This window comes from Pseudonaja textilis, chromosome 1 (genome assembly GCF_049901715.1).
Source record: "Pseudonaja textilis isolate UNSWEBS1 chromosome 1, rPseTex1.2, whole genome shotgun sequence".
Taxonomy (NCBI): Eukaryota; Metazoa; Chordata; class Lepidosauria; order Squamata; family Elapidae; genus Pseudonaja; species Pseudonaja textilis.
In genome coordinates, this window is record NC_141990.1 from 325,449,931 (window position 1) to 325,472,901 (window position 22,971).

The 22,971-nt window shown below is 44.0% G+C and overlaps 1 protein-coding gene across 7 annotated transcripts in view; it reads right to left on the bottom strand.

The window, feature by feature from the left end:
- Positions 1-3,073: 3,073 nt before the first annotated feature.
- Positions 3,074-22,971, bottom strand: part of HOMER3 (homer scaffold protein 3) — a 49,442-nt gene continuing 29,544 nt past the window's right edge. For 3 of the 7 annotated variants that reach the window (XM_087920647.1, XM_087920655.1, XM_087920643.1), the window contains 3 exons: positions 13,133-13,240; positions 7,062-7,142; positions 3,074-5,196 (listed from right to left, as the gene is read on the bottom strand). In XM_087920647.1, the coding sequence (XP_087776773.1) occupies positions 5,008-5,196; positions 7,062-7,142; positions 13,133-13,240 (378 nt within the window). In that variant the 3' untranslated portion in view covers positions 3,074-5,007. Of the gene's footprint in view, positions 5,197-7,061; positions 7,143-10,145; positions 10,357-13,132; positions 13,241-22,971 lie in introns of those variants that run through there. The other 4 variants (XM_087920658.1, XM_087920661.1, XM_087920652.1 and 1 more) reach the window with 2 other exon arrangements.

Sequence of the window (22,971 nt, forward strand, 5' to 3'; positions counted from 1 at the left end):
GAGTGGAAGGATTTATATACTTCCAGTCAGAGAACTGCTGAAAGTGGTTGTAGGCCAGGGGTCTCTACTCTTGGCAGCTGGCTGAGGAATTCTGGGAGTTGAAGTCCATAAATTGTAAAGTTGCCAAGGTTGGAGACCCCTGTTGAAGGTGAAGCAGGAGCAGAATCCAACAATTAGGGACACGATAACCAGCCTTTGGGCAGAACAGTGTGATTGTCAACGCTTTACATCTAGACAGCCACCTCTCAAGCTCCCTTCCTTTCCAGCCAGCAAGACAGAGACGAGTGGCTTAAGAGAGATGTTTGGAATTGTCCTCAATCGTTCATGTTGCAAAAATAGTCAATTAACAGCCTTTCATTGGACAAGAACAAGGCTTTGAATGAGGAGCCAAGAGACTGTATGCTGGATCCAAAACCTGGCAACTTGCTGAAAAAAAAAAAAAAAGCCAGATGAACACGCGGAGGGAATCCTTATCACTTGAAGATAATAGGACAAAAAGAATGGGTTCGTTCAACCAAAACGAACAAGGAAATAATCCCAAGGGAAGGAAGACTGAAAGTACTGAGGGACTAACCAAGGTCTCCAGGTGACAGGCTTGATATGGCTGTAGTGCATGCTATAAGGACCGATTTACAGACAGGCACAGTGGGGCTTCCTCCATCCTTTCTAGTTGGGTGCAAAATGGGGTCTGTGATCCCTCCCTGGTTTGCAGTCGTTGAGGGCCTTCTTCAACTGTTACATTCTTTCATGAATAAATGAACAATTCACTTTCTCAGCAGATTCATCCTTTCCCCTCCCCCGCCCCCTTCATAGCTCCATCTCTGCTGCCTGGACGATTAGAACGAGGGACCGGCAGAGGGAGACAGGATGGCTTTCCTGAGCAAAAGCTTGTTTGTTGAGCTGTGATTTTGGTCCCAGTAGTGCAAAGTCCCCTTTCAGCGAAAAACCTCCTTTGCGTTGAAATATCCTTTCTATTCAGGACCGGCTGTAACAAGGAAAGAAGAACCCCTCCAGTGGCAGAGATGCCGGGCATAAAATGGCTTGAAATAGTCCTGGCTGCATGATTCGACCCCGTGCCCTTAATCTAGCAGAGCTCAGCCTTTCTGCAGCCAGGACGCTTAAAACGATCGTTTTGCAGGGGGTTACATTTGTTTTGTTCTTTTAGCAAGTGAGGTTTTTTTTTTAATTTTTAGTGATGTTAATAAGCGCATCACTAATCCCTTTTCGGACAAAAATCAGGAAACCTCCACAGACTGCCAACCTTGCAAAGAGCCTACGGAGCCACCCGTGGCCCATGACTGCCGTTCCTGTCCTGATCCATCGTGGTGACTTCAAGGACAGTAGAAGGAGCTGCGCTGTCTCTGACAGGGCAGGACAATGAGCTCAAGCGTCAGGGAATCATCCTGACTTGATCTCAGAGGAGCAAACAGCGGTAAGCTTAGTTTTGATCTTAAGAAAACAGTTAACATACAGAGAAGGACAGGAAAGTCTCTGGAAAGAGAAGGCCGATCTCAGGTCTTGCTAAGGTGCCCCGATTTCATCCAAGTGGAAGGAAACTGTTCAAAGAAGTTGGAAAAGAAAAGACCTGCAGGTTACCTGTTCCTTCCAGTGGAGGTATTCTACTGGCTTGGCCTGGTTTGGCTGAACTGGTAGTAAACAATACTACCAGTTCTGCCAGAACAGGTATTTCCGATGATCGGCTGGTCGACAATCAGCTGTGCCACATGATTTAGATGAGTTAGAAAGCAGGAAATCATCGGATTTCTTACTTTCTAGCTAATCTAAATTGCATGGCACAGCTGATTCCCCCCCCCCACTAAAATGCTTCTTTTTTCATCTCCCAAGAGGCGTCCCTGAGGCCTACCAGGCCCAAAACGGGGTGCTGGAGTGGGGTCCTGCGAAAGAAAAAAAGAAAGAGGGAGGGAGGGGAGAAAGAAAGAGAAAGAGAAAGGAAAAAAAGAGAGGGAGGGAGGGAGGGAGGAAAAAAGGAGAGGAAGGAAGGACCACAAACCTTGGCACTAGACGCAGCTTTAGAGGATGCTTTGAAACAGTCCAGTAATCCGGGGCTGGAAGGTACCTGGAGATCATCTAGTCCAACCCCCTGCTCCAGAAAGTGACTTTGTCTTTTGACACACCCCTAGTCACATGACTACATAGCCATGCCCACCAAGTCACACCCACAGAACCGGTAGTAAAAAAAAATTGAATCCCACCACTGGTTCCTTCCCTTCATCACCGAGCTATAAGCTTGCTATGAGTGGGGTTTCAATTTACCCGGATATGTATAGGTACACTGGGGAGGTTATTCCAAATTCTATCACAATCAGCCCTGTAGTGTTAAGCAAGAGTGGCTGATATCAAACCAACATTTCAGTTAAATTTCTGCCATGAAAAGAGGGGGGGGGGAAGGCAAAGAAGAAAATGTGAGACTTGGACCGTCTTATTAACCCTCCACTAAACACGAATCAGGATCCTTAAGGACAATCGCACAGGTTCAAATGTATTCTTAAACTCTGAATTCTGGCTCCAGCTGTTTAGATGTCATTATGACGGGATCTATTTTTTCTACTAATAATAGGAAGCCAACAACATGAGGTATTTTACTTCCAGCCTTGGACTTGATAAATCCATTATTCAACCTGTCACTTTTGCAGATTTCACTGGGAATCACTTAATTCTTCTCTCTCAATATATAATGATTCCAAATGAAAAGTTGACTTAATGGACTTTGAAAGATTACAGACAAATGTATGTGCACTACATCAGGCATTAACCAGGATCTCCAGTCTTAGAAGTAATGTACCTTATTACTGACTGCAAAGGGACAAACTGCAAAGCTCCATCTCCTCCTTCTAAAGCTATTCAGCCAGTGCTGGAAACAATGATGCTGGGTGCAACAGGCAGGGCAGATCCAACGAGATTCTTCTTATGTTCTCACTCTTATGTTAAAAATCAAAAAGTGTTAGAATCTTACAATGGAAAGTTAAATTTAGAACGAAGCACGTCAGTCTCCCCGCGGGATTTCCCTTTGCCGGTTGCAACTGTGAAGAAATTCAAGAGAGTCACACAAAGGTTTTGTCCATACAAATCACTTCTTGGGTTATTGTTCCAACCATATAGCACTAAACCAGAAAATATCAATTAAAAAAAAAAACTTTCACTGACACCATTATTACCATGTTATCAAACTGCAAACAGTACCCAAACGAGCAGAAGAACCATATTGTAACTAAGCCCAGAGACTTGGGTTCTTGAGAGGGGGGGGTCGGGAATGGAGGGGAGGGGCGTGGAGAGCGGGGGGCGGGGCCTTGTTCTCTTTGCAGATCACATCTCCAGAAAGCAATGCTCAGCCCATTCTGAGGGATCTTTTCACAAGCTGCTGCTGCTGCTGCTGCTACCTTTCCAGAAGCGTGCCGGATTCTCAAAGGCCCTTATGACTCACGGGCAGATGTAGACTATTTGCCCATGGCTAACTCAGTCCTCTCCGTCCCTGGCCAGCTGCCTGACTTTTATGTGCCACTAGGAAACAGTCTGGGATGGATATTGTATGTCAGATCGATAAGACATTCTTCGGTCAGCTCAGTTGCTGCCAAAGAAGGTGGAGGCTGCTGCTTCCCACCCCGGGTTCTCTTGCTTTTGGGAGTGAAAAGGGAAACCCAGGACTAACTCAGGGTGCCATGAAGTAGGTAACAAGAGAGCAAGGACCACCATGCCTCTTTCTGTCTCATTTTCCATTCTCAAAGCCTGAAAACGCCAACTTGTGGCAGACATGGGCGTGCTACAGAGCCCACCTTCCTATGGGGTCTTTCTAGAGTTCTAATTCAGAACGGGAACAGATCAGTCGATTCCTAAGGAAGCTCTACTGGCTCACTGGAGAGAAGGACTTTAGCTCCAAACAAATCCAGGGCTGTCTGAGGGCAAAACTGAACCCCTTATAATAATTCTCTGAGTGATGTGACAGGTTAGCCTCCTCTTTCAAGCCTCGTGTTTGAAGTAATAAAGACGAGGAAAGGGGAATTAAATCAAGAAACACCTTTCCCAAACCAGGTGCTCTCTGAGTATTCACCACCCATCATTCCTGGCTATCATGGTGCCAGGTTGAAGGAAGCTAAGTAACAGCAGTGCATGCTAGAACTTGCGTTCCTGCAAACTCCCTCCTTTCCCCCACTTCTGAATCTATTGCTTGGTGCTGTGTGTGAATTGCATTGCTTTGTCAGACAGAAAAAGAAAGAAGGTACCTTTAGCCTATCCTAATTCATCAGTGTTTGGCAGCTGTCAAACTGAGAAATGGTGCGGCTTGCGCGTGCGCACACGCGCACACGCCCTTCCTAGGGATCCCCCTTTTCACTGTGGCCTTCACACCCTCCCACTCGTGCCTTCCTTTTTTTCCAGTTTTTTGAGCAGACTCTCAGAGTTTGCAGATTTGCTAAAAAATATTCAGTGCTTATTTTGAGATTAAAAACAAACAGCCCCCCCCCCACGATACATATAATAATAAAAGAAGGAGAGAAAAGAAGAACCGTCCTTTCTCAAAATTTCTTCCCCAAATGGATTCTGTAGGAGTGCTTGACTGCACACGGGAGCTTTTAGTCATCTATAAAAAGCAGTCTTGCTAAAAACACAACACACAACAGGGTTACAGGAACAATAGGGGGACTTTGACTCGGCCATTGGTGCCTCGGGATGGCTGAGGGGAAGAGTTAAGAATTCTCTATCAAAAACTACTGGGCTGGAAAAACCCATCGTACTGCCTCGGGACAGGCAAAAAACACGCCACGGTTTATAGAAATGGAAGCATCTGAAAGGAAAATAAGGCTGGAGAAACTGGCTTGGAGGTCCTCTCCAGTCGCGACCTCCTCTAGACTCGCTTCTCCCAAAGTGTCAAACAGAGGAGAAAGGATGCAAGCACTGGACAAGTCAAGCAGTCTTCACTTCATGTCCGTACTGATCGCCCACGCCCACCAAGCCAGGGTTAAAGGAGGGTTGGCTCTTCCTCTGTTTCCTGGTTTAATTGCTCTCCACGAGTTTAGCCAAGTCTTGTCTGAGCTCACTCAGCTCAAAGATTTTCATGTCCATGATCTCTGCCAATTTGGATACCTCCTGGTACATCTTCTCCCTTTCAGAAAGCGTCTCTGAGAGAGACTGTTCGGCCAAATGCAAGCGCCGCTCCAGCTCTGTGTTCTGTCTCTCTAGGTCCTAAAGAGAGAACAAGGAAGAGTGCTCAACCACTGCTGATCCTGTTCTACAGAGGAATCACTGAGTCCGTCATCTGCACCTCTGTAACTGTCTGGTTTGGTTCTGAAACCCAACCGGGCAGACACAGACTTCAGAGAGTGATTAGGACTGCAGAAAAAACAATTACTACCCACCTGCCTTCAACGGAGGACCTGTATACTGCACGAGTCAAAAAGAGGGTGTGAAAATGTTTACATCCCGGACATAAACTGTTTCAACTCCTTCCCTCAAAACGGCACTATAGAACACTGCACACCAGAACAACTAGACACAAGGACAGTTTTTTCCCCTAATGCCATCACTCTGCTAAACAAATCATTCACTCAACACTGTTCAACTAGTTACAAAGAGTGCGCTACTATTACTGTTAATCTTCTCATCACTCCTTATCACCCATCCCCTCCCACTTGTGACTGTAGGACTGTAACTTTGTCGCTTGTATCCTTACGATTTCTATTGACTGTTTCCTAGGATGATTTGATTGCTTATTTGTACCCTATGACTATCATTAAGTGTTGTATGTTATGATTCTTGATTCTTAATGAATGTATCTTTTCTTTTATGTATTCTGAGAGTATTTACACCAAGACAAATTCCTTGTGTGTCCAATCACACTTGGCCAATAAAATATTCTATTCTATTCACCTGGAAATCAAATATCCATGACCTTGGAAAGGCCTGGATTGGCTCTTTGAAGAAGAACCTGAGCTTCTTACGCCGACTCCCCGCCCCCTCCCCCCCGGCACCTCCTCCTTTCTGTTGCAGAAAAAGGGAAAAGTTTTCCCTGTGGGAACCCAGACAAAGTTATGGATACTGGTCATTCTGGACTAGAGGCATCTGATCTGGCGTAAGGCAGCTTCAAATATTCATAAGCTAGGATTAAGAGAAATAACGTCAACCAGAAGGTTGAAAGTCTATTGAGATTCTCAGTCATCTGGATCCTGGTTGTCCCAAGGGTGCTTTTTTTCAAGAGGCAGCTGGACTTTCCGGTTTTCCTTTGAAGACGCTTCGCTTCTTCAGCTCTGACTGAATGGTGGGGAATGGAAGGATGAGTAGTGCAAATGGGTGTGGAGCCTTCTTGGAACTGTTGAAAGGATTGTGTTGTAGACTGGAGATGGATGATGTCATATCCCTCTCGTTCTGTTGAGAGAGAACTGTTCAATTTTGATATCTATGGCCTCTTTGACCCTTCTTTCAAACCAACAGTCCTCTCTGTCCAAAATGTGGACTGTGTTGTCTTCCAAAGAGTGGCCTTTGTCTTTTAAATGAAGAGGGATTGCTGAATCTCGTCCTGATGGGTTTGTTCTCCTATGTTGTGCCAGGCATTTATGAAGTGGTTGTTTCGTTTCCCAGAAGCTTGTCCACCCCAAGGATAAAACACCCAGACACAAACTGAGCAACATGGAATATGCAGTACAATGCAGGGAGCCATGTGCAGATCTACAGTAGACAGTAGACCCTGAGGACACAGATAAACCTCCAGAGGGCCTTAACGACTCTCTAAATAAAAGCATGCAAATGACCAGCTGTCTGCAAGGAGTATAAATCCTTCCATTCCCCACCATCCAGTCAGAGCTGAAAAACCTTCTTGGATGAGAAGCGAAACGTCTTCAAAGAAAAACCAGAAAGTCTAGTTGCCTCTTGAAAAAAGCACCGTTGGGTCAAGAGGAAAGCAAATCAGGAAGAAACGATGAAATGAATCGTGTCAGAACTGTTCACAACCCAAGCTGCTTGGTGGCAAAGAAACCCACCCATACAGGTATTTTGTCATGTCCTCCCGTGGACATTTTCCATAACCATTTCTCACTCTCCGTTGTCTTTGTTACCTGCACCTTTTGACGAGTTTCCTCGTATTCATCATCTGGTTGCTGCTGCAGCCCCTTTTGGCTTCTCAGTTGTTGAAGCTCCTGAAGCGTAAGTAGGGAGGGAGGATGTCATGAAAGAAAACGGAGAAGCTATGTTAAAACAAAACCGAGCGTGAAAAATGTAATTCGTACTTCCACAATATATTTTGGGAAACAGTGCAGATTAAACTTTCAGGTGAAATGAAACATTTTTGGACTATCGTCTTCAAATTATGGCTGCTCTCTTCAGTTTTTGGCACTGATGATCAGGTACAGGAGCCTGCAAACGGAGAGGGCAGTTAGGAAAAAATCCTGCTCAATAGAAGATTCACATAATACAGGTAACGGGATCTTTTCATGGTCCGGATATTGTGTGAGTGTTCTAATCGACTCAAGTCGTGAGGTGTAGTTTTAACCTCAAGGTATTTTGTTCAAAGGAAACAGACGCCATAAACCGGGAAGATGAGCTACACTTGCAACTATCTGTATCTTCTCAAAAATCCTAACGAATGAACCTGGCAATCCTGAGAGCAATAAGGGAAGAATCCCTTGGGCACGGAATACAAACTGCATCAGTCACTCCTGCAGATGACCTGTGGCAGGACTTGGATGGAGTGATGCGCTTGCTCCTTTGCAATTGTGGCAAGTGTCTCTAGTTCGGGTGTAGGATGAAGGTGAAGATCCGTTCTCTGAGCTTGTGGGTTGGTTTCCGAATGTTTCATTACCAGACTAGGTAATATCTTCAGCAGAGTTTAGGGCAGGGCTGTCAAACTCCCGGCCCATAGGCTGGATGTGTCACACCTTAGCCACAACCAGTTTGGTGAAGGGTGGGGTGGGGGAAATTGTGCTACGTCACGTGATGCCGCCATGACGACACGAGTTTGACACCCTCGGTTTAGGGGATGCCAGTGTTCTCCTGTTTATAAGGGCTTCAGGTGTGGGTGTCAAAGTGAGGGTCTTGGGGGGGGGTCAGGTGTGAGTCATCAGTGACTCTTGTGATGGGACTTGTGATAGGGAGGTTACATCAGGTCAGGCTCATTGGGAGATGAACTGCAGGTGGGAGAGAGTTGTGTGGGTTGGTTGAGAGTCGGTGCCGTCTCTGGTTGGCTGTAGGGTTGATTTGGATTCTGAAGGGTTCGTAGACTGGTTGTAGGTCCATGTGCCTGTTGATGCAACTGACCTATAACCAGCCTATACGAACCCCTCAGAATCCAAATGCCCAAGGCTCTGTCAGCAACACTAGGTAAACCAGGAAATCAAATTCACAAAAAGACCAAAACTACTTTTTGTTTTTAAGATTTGCTATAATAACTGAATCTAACAAATCTGATTGTACTATGCATCTCTGTCTTGTCATAATACAGTGGATCATGGAAGTCTCTGCCTGAATATTCTGAAGACTAACTTGTTTATTGTGACTCTAACAATATTTTAGCCATCCTTGTCTAAGTAATGGTTCTAGCATACATCTGTCAAGGTCACCTCCCTTACTCTCTACAGGCTAATCTTCTCTCCCCAACACCGTTTAATGTTTACATGAAACTGCTGTCTGTCTGTCTAATAACAGATAATAAGAGTTGGAAAGGACCTTACAGGTCATATAGTCCAACCCCCCTGCCCAAGCGGGAGACCCTACACCATTTCTGACAAATGGCAGTCCAATCTCTTCTTGAAAGTCTCAAGTGATGAAGCTCCCACAACTTCCGAGGGCAACTTCTGTTCCATGGGTTGATTGTTCTCACTGTCAGAAAGTTTCTCCTTATTTCCAGGTTGAATCTCTCCTTGTTCAGTTTCCATCCATCATTCCTTGTCTGGCCTACAGGTGCTTTAGAAAATAGCTTGACCCCTTCCTCTCTGTGGCAGCCGCTCCAATATTGGAAGACTGCTATCATGTCTGTCCGTCTGTCTGTCTGTCTATCTATCTATTGTCTATCTATTGTCTATAATATTTATTGGCTGCCCATCTTACCACAGAGTTACTCTGGACAGCTTACCATATTAAAATATAAAACTATATAACTATATAAAAATACAAAATATAATAGCTAAAAGATGGGGAGGGAGGGGGTAGGATGAGCGGGGATGGGCGGGGGAGGAGATGAAATCTGATATTAATCTATCAGCCACTTCCAACAGGAAGCCCCTCCTTTGGTGCCCCAAGCCAAGTGGCAGAGCCAGGTCTGTAGGCCCTAATGGAAGACCGGGGGACGGGGGAGGTGTTGGAGCTGACCTCTCTCGGGGGAGTGGGGAGGCAGGATGTTCCAGAGGGCAGGCGTAACGGTGGAGGAGGCCCTCCTCCTGGACCCTGCCAGCTGGAATTCTCTGGCCGATGGGATCTCCAGCATGGCTCCTCCGCCGTCACGGGTGGGGCAGGTCAATCCCATAAAAAAATCAGAATCGTGCAGGCAATGATTTCCACTTACGGAAGTAAAAGTTGGATTTTGAAGATGCCGGATAGAAAGAGAATTGATGCTTTTGAACTTTGTTTTGGAGAAGATGCCTAAGAATAATACGGGCATCCAAGAAAACAAACAAACAGATCATAGAACAAACCAACCCACAGTTCTCACTCAAGGCACAAAGGACCTCACATTATCGTATTTTGTGAAGATGTAAAAAAGTCCACAATGCTGGGATAGGTAGGGGGAAAGGGGGGGGGGGAAATAGCAACAAGATGGATGGGCTTGATTACAACAGTGGAAAACACTCTGCCGGAAAACCTGATGGGCCAATTAGAAAACAAGATTATCCTAGGGGGAAAAAAAGATCTCATCTGTTCACTAGCAGTTGACATTGATGTAATGGAACATAATCATATCAAACTGCTTAGAGTAATTTGATTGCAGCTGGGTAGAAATGCTCTCCAAAATAATTGGTGTTGACTCAATTAGCATGAATAAGTGATGCTAGATCTCACAGTAGGGTCTGCAGTAATGGGGAACTAGGTTAAGGGTTTGGGGTGAATACCGCCACTTTGTCCAATTCTACATGCTGGCGAATTGTGGAGGCAGGCACCGTGGATTGAACTTTTCAAAAGCTGTGCGTTTCTTTTTTCAAATAGTGAGTTGGATCCTATTCTCGTCTCTTCCTGCTTTTTAAGCTTTGGGTCTCCCTTAGAGGCAACTGCAGTCATTGTGCATGAATGGAGCGCTCCTTATTCTTGTGTGGCTCCCCTGAGCGTTTCTGTCCCTGGCTGAGTCTCTTCTCCATCTGGGCTCATTGAAGGCACGGTAAGCAGGGGAAGTAGCCGGAGGCAAAAGGCTGTCGAGCTCTGTTTCTGAATAGCGAAAGAGGATTCGTGCGCTTCAGAATCAGTCATGCCATAGCAATACATCAATAATGCATCGGTAATGCTATTACTAGCTAGGCCGCTTGTTTGGCTCGCTGTGTGTGATGGGAAGGCGCACCTCTGTCCTACTGGCTCCCATTTGTGTTTGCGGGTGCACAAGGTGTAGCATTTGGCAATAGGATCCTGGAGACGCAACTGTCGTTTCTGTTTTACATTTGGGGGGATTCCTCCTTCTCCTTTCAAGATAGGCACTCGTGGAATTCTATGCTTGTGCCTTCCTCGTAGTAATGTCAGTGCTCTGGTCTTAGTGCAATTTGGGCACAAAATCGTTCAGTTCAGCTTTATGTAAATGAGGGCAGGCAGTTATTATCCATCCTCTGTTCCTTTTTTTTGCAGTCATTAAAGTCATGAAATTTGTCAAATTCCGAGAGCAAAATTGGGGGAGTGTTTTGTTTTGTTTTTTAAAGGGAATCAACATGGTATCAACAAACATAGGCAGAGGTTCACATATGTTGTCAGACACCTCAGGTGTATTTCAGGCGACCCATCACCTCTCCTGCACAATTCCAGGAAAGGGAAGGTTGGCAACGCGCCCCCAGCACAATCACCTTGGATATTAGATCCATGCAAATTCTAATTACTGCAGTAAAGGACGGGAAAACAAACCAGCACCGGTGACCTCTGAAGATGTGTTTCCTCAATGCATTTAATCGGATCACCTGCTAGCCCAGTCAAATCTCCTTGCCAGGAGTTCTGGCAGCACCATCACATTAATCAAACTGACAATTAAGGTAATGCAGATGCTCCGTCCATTTTTCTCCAGGAAGTGCCTCGGGTTCCGTGAGCCCTTTGCAACTGAAGAGCAAGTAGCTTCGCTCTAATTGACTCAATTAACCCCAAATTGTGGATTCAAAGGCTCTGATCAATGAACACGTTTACGTGACCTGGGTTTGTACTCTAGGCTGGTTCATTGTAGCTATTTATTTAGTGTTATTTGTACTGCTGCCCATCTCACGTTTGTGACTCTGGGTGGTTCACAAGTAGTTAAACAGAACCAAATAACAATAAACAAAATGAAGGAAAAGTGTAAAAAGCCAATATAGGTAGTCCTTGACTTACGGTCACAATTGAGCCCAACATTTCTCTTGTTAAGTGAGATGCTTGTTAAGTTAATTTTGGTCCATTTTACGACTTTTCCTGCCTCAGTTGTTAAGTGAATCACTGCAGTTGATAAGTTAGCAACCCAGTTGTTTAGTGAAATCCACCCCTCTTAAAGCAGTCTGCCTGGGGAATTCTGGGAGTTGAAGTCTGCCTTTCTTAACATTGCTGATGTTGAGAAACATTCTGATTCCACAGGCTTCTCCTATACCCCAAATTTGTATTTTTTTATACAAAAATCAAAATCAGTGTTGCAATTTTCTAAATGCAATTTTCGGATAGCTTCTAAGGCTGTTGATCCTCCTGGTTCCTAGGAAAAATCAAGGAGAGATTCAACCTAGAACTAAGGAGAAGTCTCCATTGACTTCGCTTGCCAGATGGTCACAAAAGGAGATTACATGATCTTGGGACACAGCAATGGTCATAAATAGGAACCAGTTGCCAAGCATCTGAATTTTGACCACATGACCATAGGGATGCTGGAAGTAACATAACTGTGAAAAACGGCCATAAGTCCCTTCTTTCAGTGCTGTTGGAACTTTCAACGGTCACTAACTGAATTGTCGTAAGCCGAGGACTACCTGTAATCCTGAAAACCAAATAATAACCAAGCTAATTAAAAGCAAAATTAAAATAACAAATATATAAAAGCCACGGATCAATCAGTATAACCATCTTGCAGACTCCAAACTGTATGTAACCAGGTTGGTTGACAAAACCGTGCTTTTAGAACCTTTCAAAAGGCAAGCAGGCTTGAGTCCCATCTAACCTCCCAGAGGGGCACTTGGGGGTGAGGTGTGTGTGGAGAAATGATGTTCTAAAGGGCAGGTGCGGTGGCAGAAAAATCTCTCCCTCCTGCATCCCATCAGAGGACACTGCTTAATCAATGGGACCCACAGCATGCCCTTTCCGGTGGGCTTGATGGGATGAGTAGAGGCAGAGAGGCAGACCCACAAATAAACCACCACACTCTATGCCCTGTGTAGCTTTATAGGCTACAACATGGATGATATGACCTGACCAGGGAATGAAATGTCTGCAAAGAAAACAAGGAAGCCCAGAGAGCACTAATGACCCCTCATGTCAACCCTGAGCTACAAACATTCTCCTTTATTGGTATACAGAGAATTCCTTGAGCTGTAGTGGTGCAGTGGTTAGAATGCAGTATTGCAGGCTACTTCTGCTGACTGCCAGCGACCTGCAGTTTGGCAGTTTGATCCTGACTGGCTAAAGGTTGACCCAGATCCTTCCATTCTTCCATCGTCAGTAAAATGAGGACCCAGAGTATTGGGGGCACTATGCTGTCTCTGTAAAACCGTTCAGAGAGGGCTGTAAAGTACTGTGAAGCGGTATATAAGTCTAAGTGCTATTGCTACTTACTAGCACGGATGATGTTACTGAGTTTGGGTAATGAAATGTCTTCAAGAAAGCAAGCCCAGAGTGCACCATGGACCCCTCATGTCAATCCTGAGCTACAACTATTCTCCTTTATCGGAGAATTACTTATATAATAAAACCACCCACAGAATCTCTTTTTTTGTTTTTAATTGTGGACTTCTGGATTTATCAGCTCTGCCCTAGAGACACCTGAGATGCAGCTACTGACCTCATCTTTGGCCTTCACCAACTGTTCCAGCTCTTCTAAAGCTGGACAGGTCTCTTTCCGGATATCGCTTGAGGAATTGTGGCCTCTCTGGGTTTCCAGCTCTGCCACCTACGGGAAATTGGAGAGAAGGAGAATGGAGGTGATTACTTAAAACAGTGTCGGCAGAATTGTTGAAAAGTGATGGGCTACAAAATAATCGCGGCCATAAACTTGAGTCTGACAAAGATATGGATTTGAAATGAACTGGGAACTATGACAAAAAGACCAGGAAAGGAATCGTCTTCTATCCACAAACTGCCCTGAAATTGTTCAAGATCAAGACGCTAAGTGGCAATACCCTCATCTGTGCCCAATGCTCTGTTTAAGGGAGATAAGTGGAGGAAAAGATCTCAATCTTCACAATCTTTTGTTTGTTTATTTTGTTCCACCGTGACAATCCATCCATTTTCCGTATCTGAGTTACTGTATTACAATGCTTGCTTTGAACAGGAGGACTGTAAAATTTATGGAGTTTTATTTCTCTTAAAAGAAAGTTAGCAACATGACTGAGAAGATTCTTTCTCAAACCCACCAATTACACAGTCTTTTCCCCTGAATGCTACAACCTTAAGCCCAATCAAACCCAGGCAGCCCTTATCTAACTTAATATAATGCATGTTGAAAAATTACTGTGGATAATTTCCAATCTGGTTTGTGCCCAGAGCCCTCCCAGTCAATCCCTATATCCAGACCAGAGTAAGCCTACATGTGGCACAGCTAGCAAAATATGATGCCTGATGCTTATTTATTAAAATCAGCAATAGGCAAAAAAAAAAGAGGAAAGCATGAAATGCAATAATGTACATAATATATAACTCATATATCTCTCCATCTCTGTACTTATCAAAAGGCAGGGACTTTCCAGAACTACTGGTACAATACTGTGTGTAATGAGCATGGACAGTCCCAAAGAGAATAGCCCTTAGTTATTCAGCTTCTATGTATCTAACAGCAACAGAAAATAGCAGACCCCAAATGATTCCTCTCATATTCCGCACCATTGAAGAAACAATTTGGTGAGCAGGAGTGATGCGTCCAACAATAGAAATAAATAGGAAGCTTACTGGGAAATGTACAATTATTGCTGCCTGAAATTTAGCCTATTCTCCAGACGTGTGCTTTGCCTTTTCTGTACCCTTTCATTTCTTTCAAGTGCAATCACTGCTATTTCTTCTCAATCTCTCTGACACGAACACAAACACAAACGCGAACGTACGCTTTATCAGCTTTCTTAAAGCCAGAAACTTCTCTATTCATTCACAGAATTGCTCTTATATGATCAAACCCGGCACTTTGTAGCTGCCAAAAGAAGGGCATTCACTAAAGGTAAGGCATCCGCTTTGCGTACTAAAATTCAATGCTCTGAGCATTTCCAGCTTCTAGGATAAAAAAAAAAATTGTTTTAGAACCTATCATGATGAAGGTCACTCGCTGACTGCTACTTGTGGATGGGCATGTCACTAGAAGAATGAGGAAGTCCATAATATGGAAGGCAGGCCACCCACCTTAAAGCATACTTTAAGATACATTTAAGATACATTTAAAGCATACAGAATACCCTATATCACCAGGCTTGAGATTTTGGGCTTGGACTACCTGGAACTACACCGCCTATGGTTAGACTTAAGCATAGCACACAAAATTATCTGCTACAATGTCCTACCAGTCAATGACTACTTCAGCTTCAACCACAACAATACAAGAGCGCACAACAGATACAAACTCAATGTAAACTGCTTCAAATTTGATTGCAGAAAGTACGACTTCAGCAAGAGTGGTCAATGCCTGGAATGCACTACCTGACTCTGTAGCTATATCCTCAAACCCTGACTCCTTTAACCTCAAACTATCCACTATTGACCTCATCCCATTCCTAAGAGGTCTGTGAGGGGCGTGCATAAGCGCACCATCGTGCCTATTGTCCCCATTTATTTGTACCTATTTCCTGTATTCTTACTCATGTTTATACTTTTACCTATTATCTTGTAAGCGATTGACAAACCAAATAAATAAATAAAAAATACTTGTGGGGGAATTCTGGAAGTTGAAGTCTGCCTTTCTTAACATTGCTGATGTTGAAAAACATTCTGATTCCACAGACTTCTCTTATACCCCAAATCTGTATTTTTTCTATACATAAAATCAAAATCAGTATTGCAATTTTCTAAATGCAATTCCTGATAGCTTCTAAGGCTGTTGATCCTCCTGGTTCCTAGGAAGAATCAAGGAGAGATCCAGCCTAGAACTAAAGATAAATTTCCTGACAGTAAGAACAATTAACCACTGGAACTGACTGCCTCAGAAGTTTTGGGTGATCCAACACTGGAGGTTTTCAAGACGAGATTGGATAACCATTTGTCTAGAATAACACCTCCTGCTTCAGCAGGGGGTTGGATTAGATGACCTCGAAGGTCCCTTCCAACTCTGCTCTTCTGTTATATCTAATATCTAGATCCATTATACACAAAATCTTGAGACAAGAAAACAAATGCTAGCCTGATGCTTTTTATTTAAGTAAAGTAAATGACCTTATATGACTCTTCCTCCTTTTCTTTCCATTCTTTCATACAAAAAGCCCAGTTAGCGGACATACTAGGCCAGGAGTTCAACAAAATCAGAGGCTGTTATATACTGCTCACTCAAGTCTGCAAGATCCAAGGAAGGATGATTGCTTTACACCTTTCCAAAATTATCAAAGGTAGCTGGGCTTCCTCCTGTTCCAGACACTGCTTTGCAAACAGCAGTGAAAACAAAAGAAGCATCGAAGGAAGATTGATTTTGGGAATGGCTCAGTGAGTTGGGGTGCCGAACTTGGTACAGACTTAAAAGGATGCACTAGTAAAATAATGGAGAAAAGGAGAATCCCTGATGTCTTCCTGATATCAATGTAGAATTACAAATTTAGAAAAAGACAAGAGGACACTTGAAATATTCCTATTCTGATGGATGTAAATACAAGCTTAAGGCAGCAAGAACAACCTTACTAAAACAGAACTTAAAAGATTAATTGAGTTCAGTTTTCCATACCTCGACAATCCTGTTTTTAATACAGTAGGTTAGCTAGAATTTCTCGGAGTGGTAGATGCAACGCCACAGACACCAAGTATTTATTCCAAGTATTCATTCATTCATTCATTCATTCATTTTTGTCAATTGTTTACAAGATAATTGGTATAAGTAAAAACATAGTTATGAATACATGGATACATATAAGAAAAATTAAAAAAAATAAAAGAAACAATAGGACAGGGACAGTAGGAATGTTGGTGCGCTTATGCACGCCTCCTACAGACCTCTTAGGAAAGGGGTGAGGTCAATAATAGACAGTACAAGGTTAAAATTTTTGGGGTTTGGGGAAGAAACCACAGAGTCAAGTAGAGCATTCCAGACACTGACCACTCTGTTGCTGAAGTCGTATTTCCTGCAATCAAGTTTGGTGAGGTTAACCTTGAGTTCGTATCTATTGTTTGCTCTTGTCTTGTTATAGTTGAAGCTGACGTATTCATCGACAGGTAGGACATTGCAATGTACGATTTTATATACTATACTTAGATCGGACCGAAGACGGCGTAGTTCTTGGTTTTCTAGGTCTAGAATTTCGAGTCTGGTGGCATAAGGTATTCTGCAATGAGTAGAGGAATGGAGAACTCTTGTGAAATATTTCTGGACTTTCTCAACTGTGTTAATATCAGGTATGTAATGTGGGTTCCAGACTGATGAGCTGTAAATGTCAGCCTTCAAGATCTTCTACCTTTGCTTTGCATCTTTCGGCTGTCATAAGTAATGGGCGGAGGAGGGGGAAAAATATGGGAAGCGAGCTGGAGGTGTTACAAACTAGTATTGTATAAACTGAGGAGGAGGGAGAGTACATTCTTGCTTAGGTTTCTATTTCTTGCTTAGCTTTCTCTGCTCTGCGCAGCTGCAAACCTTTATCAAAGTATGCCAAGGTCAACGGACAGAAACTTCATCACCACCTGAAGATGTCCACATGATGATATTCACAACTTTTACTTGGAAGAACCATTTGAACTATTGGGGGTGAGAACATTTCCATCACTTTGTATATGTGATTTACGCACCTATTTCCTCAGATTCAGAATTCTCTTGTTGCTACCCCTTCATCTCCAGTAAAAGATATCTTTTCTCTAATTAAAACAGTCTAAGTATTTCTTTCTTGGATTTTGAATGGAGCACCAGCTGACATTATTCTGAATCTCACCCTACCAGCCCACCCGGAGAGATAATACAATTTCTTCTGAGGGGGTCTGAACATCATGTTAACTCCAGCCAGCGACCAAGAAGACCTGGGTGCCATTGGAGGGCAAGACTCATTGCTGCTAGAGGAAGAAAGGGAAGCTGAATTGTTAGCAGAGCTCACCCTTGGGGAAAAGCCAGCTGTAAAACCTAAATGGTCATTGGGAGTCGGCTGGAAGGATCCTGAGGAGCCCCGCCCCCAGGAGTCACCACTACCCGTCGGCGTGGAAGAGAGGAGCCATGGCAAGAGAGGGAAAGGAAAGACTTTTTACTGAATCAAGCCAGGCACTTCATAAATGAAGCCCTTGGAGAGCCTCACACTGAACATGAGGGAGAGGAGGGGGAGGCAGCCCCAGCCAGAAGAAGCGAAGCAGCCACACCCATAAATCAACCTGGGCTAGCGCAACAGGCAGCAGCAGCCCCGGGTCCCCCAGCGGGAGGTGTAATTGCCAGAAGATGTAGAACTCCAAAGTTGTCTCCGTTGGAAGTAAAATATGGGGGGGATCCCAAAGAGTTGGGATTTTTCCTGGCACAAGTTTGGAGCTATATGGAAGAATACGGAAGGGATTTCCCCTCAGAAGCAGCCAAAGTTAGATGTGTTACCAGGGCTCTGGAGGGAACAGCTGCAAAATGGATGGTGACTTTACATAATGATAATGCTCCCCAGCTGTTGAATTATGACCTGTTCATGACTGCGCCGTGGGCAAGGTTTGAGGACCCGCTGGCGGAACGTAAGGCCAGAATTAGGATGAAGACCATAAATCAGGGGCAGAGATCAGTGGCTGACTACACCCAGGAATTTAGAGAGCTGGCGTGTCATATTCGAGGCTGGTCCCAGGTAGTATTTCTTTCTTGGATTTTGAATGGAGCCCCAGCTGCCATTATTCGAGTATTGGTCTAGCAAATGTTTTATATGCTCTAGTTATTAGTGTAATATTAGCTATGTAAGATTAGGTTAACAACTCTTAACGCGTTTTTGGCTATGTAGTTACAGTGGGCTCTAGCACTTAGGTCATTTGCGATGCATACTCCAAGATCCTTGACAGAGTTTGGATCATCAATGAGGTCTTGACTATTCAGCCTATATTTTATTTTCTGATTTTTTTGCCAATTTTTTTTTTTGTTGTTGCAGAAAGCCATGGTTAGCTCAGGCATGAGAACTATGGCTTCTGTTGGGAGATTGTTGAGTAATGGAGCAATCTTTCCCACTCTGAGGCTCAGCTCTCATGATAGTTTAAACTTGGTTAGTGAGGGAACAGGGATAGAGTGTTGTGAAAACAACAAAAAGTCAAATGAATCCAACAATCTCTCAAGGGGATTAAATTTGGCTCAAATGGGGGCTTAGCTAACTCACCTTTGTCAGTCATTTTGTGAAAACATGTAATCTAGACCAGTGGTCGCCAACCAGTGGGCCAGGGACCACTGGTGGTCCATGAGAAAATTTTGGTGGTCCGCAGAGAAATGTCACCCCCAAAGCAATTAATCCAGGCTGCGCGGGAACACAAGGCTGCACCACCCACATGGCCCACGGGAATACAAGACTTGTGTCGCTTGCATTGCAAACATCACAAGGTAGTGAGAGTAGGGGAAGAAGGGTGGAGTGGGGGACTTGCCCCACTCACTCCACATGCCTGGTCTGGCCCCCGGGCTGCTTCTTTCCACTTCTTTCTTCTTCTGCTGCATGCAAGGAAAGCAGCAAAAGTCTTTCTTTCTCTCCCCCAAACTCTGCCAGAAGCGAGACCTCGCAAGGCATCCTGCTGAAAGAGGCTGCGCCATTCTGGCAGAGTTTGGGGGAGAGAAAGACTTTGGCTGCTTCTGCTGCTTTCCTTTCATGAAGCCAAAAGTCTCTCTCTCTCTCTTTCCTGAGAACAGAGCTGGAGATGGTATCCTGTGATCCCAAATAAAGAATGATCCATCGGTAGGAAAACGGGATGGAGAATTTTCCTGCAGACTTTTGGGGGGATTTTCCCAGGTCTCTGGGCCATGGGTTTAAAAGTATGAGTTTGGTGGTCCCTGAGGCCCAAAAGATTGGCGACCCCTGATCTAGACAATCCAGCTGTCTTGCTTCCTTATGCAGCCCAGCTGTGGTGGGAGCAACCACTGGCTAAGATGCTGTTGAGGGGGCCATGTCAGGGATGCATCACTTCCTCTGGTGACCTGCCTCCAGCAGGGACAGGATGGGCCCACCTCTTCCTGTCCCACAAAGAGCAAGGGAGCCCTGCAGAGTTGGGCTGGGTGGGGGGGGAGCCATCCTGCTTGCCACCCCTCTTTGGCACTTCAAAGAATTCTTGGCTGGAGGCACCGTGCACATCTCACACATCCCGTCCCAACCCTCAGGCCACCACCCACCCCACCCAGCTACTGGGAGGCTTGTTTAAGTGTCCTGCAAAGCGAAACGCCCGGGGATAATCATCTATCAGTGACTTGTCCAGGAGAATGGGACAGGGCAGGAGCACTGGTGGACAATTGCTGGGGAAAGAGTACCAGCGGTGGCCCCACCAAGCCTAAATGCCACTGGCGGGTTGGCTATGATGGAGAAGCCTGTAGAGAAGTTGGCATAAAAATGTGGCCGATGCCAATTGCCCAGTGAGTTTTCTATCCCTACCAGAGAACTCACTAGTAAGGCCTAGCAATCAGAATACACCTTCAGATTACTGGATTATTAGGCGGAAGATAAATCAAGCAGAACGAACATAATCTGAGTGCTGAAAAGCACCCGAAAATGCAGGGGAGGTGGGACTACCTTTCTGGAGACTGTTGATCCATTCAGCTTTATTTTTTCCTAGGTTCATCTTATAGAAGGAGGACAGTTTGATGTAGTGTTTACAGTAGCAGGCTGGGAAGCAGAGAGCATGATTTCTAGTCCTGCCTTACCCACAAAGCCAGTTTGTGGTTTTGGGACACTCCCTCCCTCGGAGATCTAAGAAGGAGAAGGGCAAGGACAAGCTATTTCTGAAAATGTTGCCAAGAAAAATGCAGGGACCTAGCAACTCCAGAAGTCAATGCTGACTTTAAGGCACAAAAGCAAACAAACTCTCACATTTGTAAACACAAACTTTACAGAAATCTTCACTGATCTTTTCCCCGCAAAAGAAAAAAAAAACATTTGTCATATGACATTTGTCCCAAGGCAATGTAAACATTGTCCGTGCAACTTGCCTCCTTTGGGGAAAGGGGACACATATAATATGACTGCACCTACAACTTAATCCACGTGACATTTTATTAATGCGTAAATGCACCCTTGCATACTAGTAAAATGCCCACCAAAACATTACAAACAAGATTTTAAAGCAACTGTTTTCTTCTCTCACTGAAGACAAAGACATTGTTGGGGGCAATATGCCGACAAGCAGTTTACAAACTGCTTGGAGAGGGCTGAAAAGCACTGTGAAGCGGCATGTAAGTCTAAGCGCCATTGCTATTAGTAGAGCAAAGGAAGATGAAAAATGAAAATGAATGGGAAGGTCTGAAAGAAATAATGAATGATACATGTGTAAGCACTCTATTCAAGAATCCAGACATTTGAAAAAAGTGAAACAGTGAAGTCTTATCAGTTCCGCTTTGGAATGACTGAATGTCCGTGTAATTTGGAATCCCAAATTTTAGGATGGCATGTCTGGAGGAGAAGGAGTTGGAAGTGGCACATGCTGCACATGATGGCTTTATTCATTGCCAAATCAGCCTGAATGGCAAAGTGAGGCTGGATTGATCTACAGATAAAATCTAGTTAGTCGTACACAGATTCTCAAGGGTAGCAAAGCTGCTGCAGGAAATAAAAATTGTGAATGAAGGTTAAAAGAAGGTCTCTGGGCCGCCTTTCTTAAAGCTAGCTTGTCACAGACTTTAGCAGTAATGTTTACACAATAAGTAGGAAAAAGTCTAAGTTTGCCAGTGCTCAGCACTAGCTGGCTGCAAGTAGCAATAGCACTTCGACTTATCTGCTGCTTCACAGGGCTTTTCAGCCCTCTCTAAGCTGTTTACAGAATCAGCATATTGCCACCAACAATCTGGGCCCTCAATGAAACGTGGGACAAAGCAGGATTTGGGGGAAATAACATGTACAACCTCAGAAGGGCTTCCCTGTGGTACCTTCCCCGTAGTTTCCTCACCAAGCCTTACAGAAAACCAATGCTCCATCAGAATTTGGTGTGCAACCCTAAAGCCAGATAGCAACATGTATTTTTTTACATTGCAAAATACCACACAGAGAAGCCAAACTGATTGTATTTATTAGAGAGTCACCTCCCTTCCAGCATTTCAACACAGGTACACACACCTACAACAGTTCATTCAGTTCAATGTTACAATGGCACTGAAAAAAGTGGCTTATGGCTGTTTTTTTACACTTATGACTGATTCAGCATCCCCATGGTCACATAATCAAAATTCCAACGCTTGGCAACTGACTCATATTTATGACAGTTGCAGTGTCCCAGAGTCATGTGATCCCTTTTTGCGACCTTCTAACAAGCAAAGTTTAATGGGATAGCCAGATTTACTTAATAACCATGTTACTAACTTAACAATTGCAGTGATTCAGTTAACAATTGGGATAAAAATGGTTGTAAAATGGGGCAAAACTTACTTAACAAATGTCTCAGTTAGCAAGAGAAAATTTTGGGCTCAACTGAGGCCATAAGTCAAGGACTGCCTGTATTTAACCTAGCTTATTTTCACCATGGAAAATGTACAACAGATGGAAAATTCTGTTTTTTACACACAACAATGAATGAGAGCTGAAATTCTAAGAACTCAAATATGCACCTCATTCAATGTTTTTGTTAAAACATCTATTAGCAAATAGGTTTTTCAAGCTATTTTATACCACCAATAGAAACATAAACAATGCGGGGAAAAGAAAAGAATGCCATTTTGTTACAACTATCCTAATTTTAAAAAAAAATCTTATAAGAAATAGAACAGTTTCAGCAGTTTAATCTGTTTTATTTAGTTATTTCAAATGTCAATACTTCCCTTTTTATAACCGATGAAGAGGGCGCATTTATGGAAGTGAAAATAAAGTTTGAGAGTTTCATCATTTTATTTGTACATGTGAATGTTAAGATAAAGGCCAGTTGTTCAGTTAGTCACACACAGTGGTTAAGTGAATCTGGCTTCCTCATTTGATTTTGCTTGTCATAAGGTTGCAAAAAGGGATCACATGACCCCGGAGCACTGCAACCGTCATAAATATGAGTCAGTTGCCAAGCGCCTGAACCTTGAGCATGCAATCACGGGGATGCGGCAATGGTCATTAGTCACTTTTTTCAGTGGTGCTGTAACTTTGAATGGTCACTAAATGAACCGTTGCAAGTCAAGGAGTACCTGTATAGACCTCAAAGGAATATGGTGGAAAAGAGAGGGCTTCCACTAGCCAGGGCGATAGGCCCTGTGAGGGGGGGATCAGAGGTGGTATTCAGCAGGTTCTGACCAGTTCTGGAGAACCAGTAGCAGAAATTTTGAGTAGTTTGGAGAACTGGCCAATCCCACCTCTGACTGGAGATTTTACAGTATCCTTCCCCTGCCACGCCCACCAAGCCACA